General features: G+C 36.1%; 1 protein-coding gene across 1 annotated transcript in view; it reads right to left on the reverse strand.

The window, feature by feature from the left end:
- LOC117995157 (leucyl-cystinyl aminopeptidase-like) overlaps positions 1-5019 on the reverse strand; it is a 32241-nt gene extending 27222 nt beyond the window's left edge. Inside the window, exons 1-4 of the mRNA XM_069508358.1 lie at positions 4857-5019; positions 1019-1110; positions 565-621; positions 320-466 (exon numbers count right to left, since the gene is read on the reverse strand). Of these exons, the coding sequence (XP_069364459.1) occupies positions 320-466; positions 565-621; positions 1019-1082 (268 nt within the window). The 5' untranslated portion in view covers positions 1083-1110; positions 4857-5019. The remainder of the gene's footprint in view (positions 1-319; positions 467-564; positions 622-1018; positions 1111-4856) is intronic.
- Between the last annotated feature and the right edge of the window lie 1393 nt (positions 5020-6412).

Consider the following 6412-nt stretch of genomic DNA (forward strand, 5'->3'; position numbering starts at 1 on the left):
AAAAAAATTCATGATGTTGCAGAGTTGTATGTAAGCAAAGAATTTCTAAGTACTACTTTATGTAAGTAACTAAAAGTAGAAGGGGGTTGATAGACGTACATGACGACTGACGCTGTCGCGTCGTCACTGTTGTCACAAAAAGTATGTAATCACTACGAAAATGTATAGCATCAACCAGCACATTTTATTAGTGTTTAGTGTCGCATCAATCATGCATTTCTCTTCAGCCGCGACCCACGGAAGTCACGCCGCGTCGTACAACATAAGCACACCGCGACAGGCGCGTCGCCTAGCTCACGTGCTAGATACAAGTACGTACCAGGTTGTGGAGTAGCGTACACAATGATGAGGGCTGTAGTGAGCATGGCAATGAAGACTAACGCGGCGATAAATATCGCGCGACGCTGCGAGCACACCGCGACAGGCGCGTCGCCTAGCTCACGCGCTTCCCGGGCCTTGTCTGTGTCTAGAAAAAGGTACAAGGTAGATTTTTGTAACAGTTTTGAGATAAGAACAACTGAGTAGTAAGTCAGGACTTTTCTTTTTATCATACGAGATTTTCACCTGCTAAAAATGCCACATCATCGAGATCTTGATCCACCATGTTACGCCACGCAGCCGCTGAAAAAGGAAATTTTTAAATTAAACCCGTTGAGTCCAAGTCTATTAACTTGTGTTTACGCGCCAGTTGTACCTAATGTAAGAATTCAAAAAACCCCACTATCCTGCGAAAAACTTATTAAAAAGTTAAAAAAATCTAATTTGAAAATGGCGCTACGCAGCTGCCATATTAATTTTTTTTTACAAAAAAAAATATATTCCAGTATCTCTATGAAATACAAATGATATAAGGATTCTAACTATAGGTACCCCATGCAATCAAATCTGTTCAGGTATTTAGAAGTTATGGTGATATAAAGAAACTCAGACAACAACAACAACAACTTTGAAAAAATTTGCAAAACTCCTTTTTTGTGTAAAATAAAGAAGTTGTGTAAAAAAAAGAAAGTGTAGGTACCCTTAGCGGATCCGTTGCGGTCGGCCTTATACTTGCCGATGGGTTCCATCTGAATACCGTCCATCTCACGACCCCCGCATACCGACTGCACTCTGCGGACGAGGAAACTTAGTTATTCTACCACAGAACAGCGAGAAAAGGACCCAACTTCTCAACACTGATGCTGTAGGGAATTGCATTCCCAAATCATGGTGATTTAGAAACTGGCCTAACACGTTCACGGCGGCACTGCTTTGTCTGTACTTTCCAATCCTGCGGTACGGGGTGCTTTAAACCTTGTCCCGAAACTACCATTATGGTGGCACGGGGCTTATTAAACCTCGTTCCGTTACAGAAAGCCTAACGTAAAAAAAAATTAGCAGAAAACTTTTATGCAATAGCACCTTTCCACTCATATAATATAGACTGTTGAGTGTTCAGTCAAAGGTGAGTGACTGTTTACACATAAAATGAGTCTTAGGCCTCGGCTCCCCCACTGCAAGGCGTTCCGTGTGAAGGTGTGAACGCGGCAAAGCATAATTACGTCATCCTGGGGACTTTGATCCTTTTAATTTATAGGGTTGCAAAATAAGGCAAGAAATAGGTAAGAAAATTACATACTTGCGACCTTTTAATCGATATACCTAAGTTCTAAACCTTACTTCTACTTCGTAAAGCATACTTTTTAATTGTTGCAAAACAATTTTTTTTATAATTTACAAAACTTTTTTTACACAATTTACAAAACTCTATTACTTACACAATTTACAATTTTACAAAACTTTTAACAATTAACTAAACCATTTTTCACAATTATTAATTAAACTATTTACTACCTAGTTTGAACCATTAGCAGAAAACTTTAATGCAATAGCACTCATATATTATTTCAGTCAAAGGTGAGGGTCTACATAAAGTGAGTCTCGGGCCTCGGCTCGCCCACTTCAAGGCGTCCTCCGTGTGAAGGCGTGAACGCGGCAAAGCATAATTACGTCATCCTGGGGACTTTGATCCTTTTAATTTATAGGGTTGCAAAATAAGGAACGAAATACGTAAGAAAATTACATACTTCTTGCACCCTTGCCTCTTGTGTACTACCTACCTAACCTACCTACGGTCTTTTTAATCTATATACCTAAACCTTACTTCTAATTGGTGAAATAAACATAGGTACTTTTTATTTATTGCAAAACTATTTTTTTACACAATTTACAAAATTTATAACCTACCTACTTACACAATTTTCAATTTTTACAATTTACAAAACTTTTAGCACAACAAAGTGATCCTATAAGGGTTCCGTTTTTCCTTTTGAGGTATGGAGCCCTAGACATTGAAAAAAATTGTCGTTTACGGATTGTGACGTCATTATTCAGCTTACTCTGTCTACGCCTTTACGCCTTCCGTACAGCGTGATATTCATGTTCTTTTTTAATTGTTCTGAATTCTAGTCCCATAAACTACCGCTATACAAAAAAATCACATCATTTTATTACTACAGTCCAAGGCCCTAGTTATTTATTATTGTTTTAATATATTATATTATTAATTATAAATTACCTTATTAATTTATTACAAATAATAATTGTAAATACAATTTGTTGTAGTTAGGTACCTACAATAAAATATGATAGGTACTTTTAGTTAAACTTTAAAATACAATCAAGATAAGATTATAGTCATTAGGTACATTAAAACAAAGATTTTAACCATCATATCTCATCTTCACAAAGCTAAAAGCTTGTATGTGAACTCCAATGTACGTAAGTGCTCATCCTCTTTAGTCTATGCTTTCCATAAAAGAGCAGCAAAGAAAACATGCGTTCAGCCGAGAACAGGGGTGTGAACTATGTTGGAAAATGGTTTCATGAAAACCGGTCAAGTGCGAGTCGGACTCGCACATGATGCGTTCCGTAGATACCAACCTACTACCGTGAAATATAATTTTATACTTTTTTAAATTTACAAGGCAGCCATTTTGAAACTATTATAATTGTTGTTATAGCGGCATATTATAATTGTTGTATATATAACAACAAATAATGCTACTTGACTACCTACTATTAAAATCCATACTAATATTATAAATGCGAAAGTGTGTCTGTCTGTCTGTCTGCTAGCTTTTCACGGCTTAACCGTTCAACCGATTTTGACGAAATTTGGTACAGAGATAGCTTGCATCCCGGGGAAGGACATAAGCTACTTTTTATCCCAGAAAATTGAAGAGTTCCTACGGGATTTTCAAAAACCAAAATCCACGCGGACGAAGTCGCGGGCATCAGCTAGTAACAAATAAAACAACTTGTGCTAAGAGCAGGTACGACAATAGCGCAATGGGTGGGGTTTGAACCGGCGACCTTACCCACTAAGTTTTTATCTATTCTCTATTAATATTCAGACACCACGTTTTGTCATGAGTTTGTACTTTGTAAGATAATTGTACCTAATCTAATGATAACAATCACTCCATAATGAAAGCACATTTTAATTCATAACCATTGACTTATATATTACTTCGTATGGACAGGGTTATTGAACAAATAAAATGGCACCCACTCAGTGGTGCTTTAGAACCAATGCAACCTCAGTGACGTCTGGATTTCAAACGGGTCGTTCAATAGTATCTAAGAGGTGTCGCTGATTTATTTGGTTCCTAAATCGTGAAAAATTTTGTTCGCTTGACCATATCTTGTCATTTATATCGACGGCTACAATGCCTTGTTGCAACAAGAATCGCACAATTTCAGCCAATCACAACAATTGAGATTGTAATATTGATTGATGGGTTTTCCGAAATAGACTGACTGATCTCCGGAGCCTCTTCCGTTCAGAAATTGCAATTTGCAATATCATTCGCTTCAGTCAACCGGATATTTGTCAATTTTCGAACGAAAGTGCTTGGATAGAGATTCAATGATTCAATAAGATTTTAGAGTTTTAGGCAGGTACTACTCTAAAATGCATTGGAAACTAGATGATGCCCGCTACTTCGTCCGCGTAGATTTAGGTTTTTGAAAATCCCGTGGGAACTCTTTAATTTTCCGGGATAAAAAGTAGCCTATGTCCCTCCCCGGGATATAAGCTAACTCTAGCAAATTTCATAAAAATCGATTGAACGTTTGGGCCGTGAAAAGCTAACAGACAGACAGACACACTTTCGCAATTATAATATTAGTATGGATGAGTAAAATTGCGCATCTCTTTATCATTATATTTTGTTCTATTACTTAATTCTTTTTTAAGATTTTGATTAAAAAAAATGTGAAATGCCTAGGTATATAGGTAGGCTAATTTTTAAGTTGTATGAAGTCAGGCAGTTTCGACCACATCAATGAATAAAAAATTATTTATTACGGCCTAAAATAAAAACCAGCTAAGAAACAAAATCAATAAATCTAAATAAAACAAAAAATACAGTGTTATTTTTCCGACTTCAAAAAATGGAGGAGATTTTTATCACGATCCGATAAAATTATTTTTATTATTTTTATTTTTATTGAATGGTTTACTAGCGATTTTAACATAAAACTTACTAACTATATTAAATACATAGGTTTTTCTATCATGCACAACTATGTTAAATCATTTAAAAGTAAAGACAATTTTTTCTCATTCTTTATGTAAAATTAGGTATTATTCAAGCTGCCCAATATTTAAGTAGCTGTCTAATATCATTTAAAGTCTTAAATGGACGCGGAAGTCTATACCTAAAATACCTACGGGTGATTTAGAATAATTTCACATCTGATAAAATACTGGATTAAGAAAATAATTGGGTAGAGTTAGTTATTTAAATAATTTAAAGCAAACTCTAAGATTAAATTAAATATTTATTTTATTCTTCGCATAAAAATCTTACCTTTTGAATACGCAATGAAATCACCACGGACACTTTGAAAATCACTCTGATAAAGTTATTAATAGTACTTTTTAGAACCACAATTTTCAAAAACACGTTTTTGATAAAATTTCACGATAAAATGCGCGTTAGAAAATAAATTCTTCGCGTATAGTTCCCACGGTGGTAGGAGGCGAAATGTTGGTGCGATCGATTTTCACGGGAAAATGTGAGAGGGAAACAGGTAGATGGACGTTAGGGTGTTAGAAAGGGACGGGTGGAGGGTGAGTGAGAGGGGTTGAATGTTTATTTGTGGGTGTGTTGAACCCTCTGGTAATCAGGGTTCCGAAGAGCGTTACTACTGGTGTGAAATTGATTTTTTAAAATTATTATATTATTTTGTACTAGCTGATGCCCGTGACTTGGTCCACGTGGAATTTGGTTTTTTAAAAATCCCGTGGTAAAAAGTAGCCTATGTCACTCTGCAGTTCTTTATCTATACCCGTGCAAAAAATCACTTCAATCCGTTGCACCGTTGCGACGTGATTGAAGGACAAACCAACAAACCATTAAAACAACAAGCAAACACACTTTTGCATTTGTAATAAAGGCACTGATGTTCAAAATTTTTGGAAATATCAGTTCATCTTTCAAGTGTCATATACTATTTATTCATCAAAAGATTTCAAATATATTATATTTTGATGTCATTTCCGAAGTTTTCCCGGATACAATAAAAAAAATACATGCTGAATTGAAAATCTCTTGTTTGGAAGTCGGTTTAAAAGTATAAAAACAGTAAGGCCGGTTACGCACTCATCCGATCCGAGTCCGTTTAAAATACGTTCCGAAGTAGTCGTAGAACTATTTGTATTTTAGCTTACGCACTAGATCCAACTTCCGTCATCCGATTTCTCTCCGTCATCCGTGAGAATATCTCGGATATGCCTCGGATGTGCCTCAGATTCAAATCGGGCATACCTAATATGACGTAGATTTCTGTAATATATCAAATGTCAAATGGTTCGGCGTTTTCTTTAACACATTACAATGTCCACTGAATAATTTGCATTTAGATCAGAGATCGGATTAGTGCGATATCCGTATGTTCACGGACTTGGATGAGTGCATAACCGCTCTAAGTAAGTACCTACCTACCAATAATTTCTGAGGATTTGTTTTACGGATTTAATGAAGGAAATTACGCCACTTAGAAAAAATATACAGCTGTACAAACTGTACAGCACAAATGCAACAATGGTAACGCCGCGGCGGTAATTTTTCCCAGTAGTTTTCTTTGCCCCTCAAATAACTGGAGCAGTAGGGGCTGTTTAGAGTGTAGGGATGCTGAGCCGCTCTATACAGCTATACATGCAATACACAATACGGAAAGGTTAGCTACCGAGACATGACATTAATAGAGGAATATTTTTTTTACCGACGGAAATTTTCGATTGTCCACTTACCACCAGTTAAGTCAGCCAAGGGCTAATTATTTGTCATGTACCTATACATACTTTTAATTTTCTTTAGTTTACTTAAAAGATAAATAAGTAGCTTCTCGCTGGTGGGGTTTG

This window comes from Maniola hyperantus, chromosome 28, assembly GCF_902806685.2.
Source record: "Maniola hyperantus chromosome 28, iAphHyp1.2, whole genome shotgun sequence".
In the NCBI taxonomy this organism is placed as follows: domain Eukaryota; kingdom Metazoa; phylum Arthropoda; class Insecta; order Lepidoptera; family Nymphalidae; genus Maniola; species Maniola hyperantus.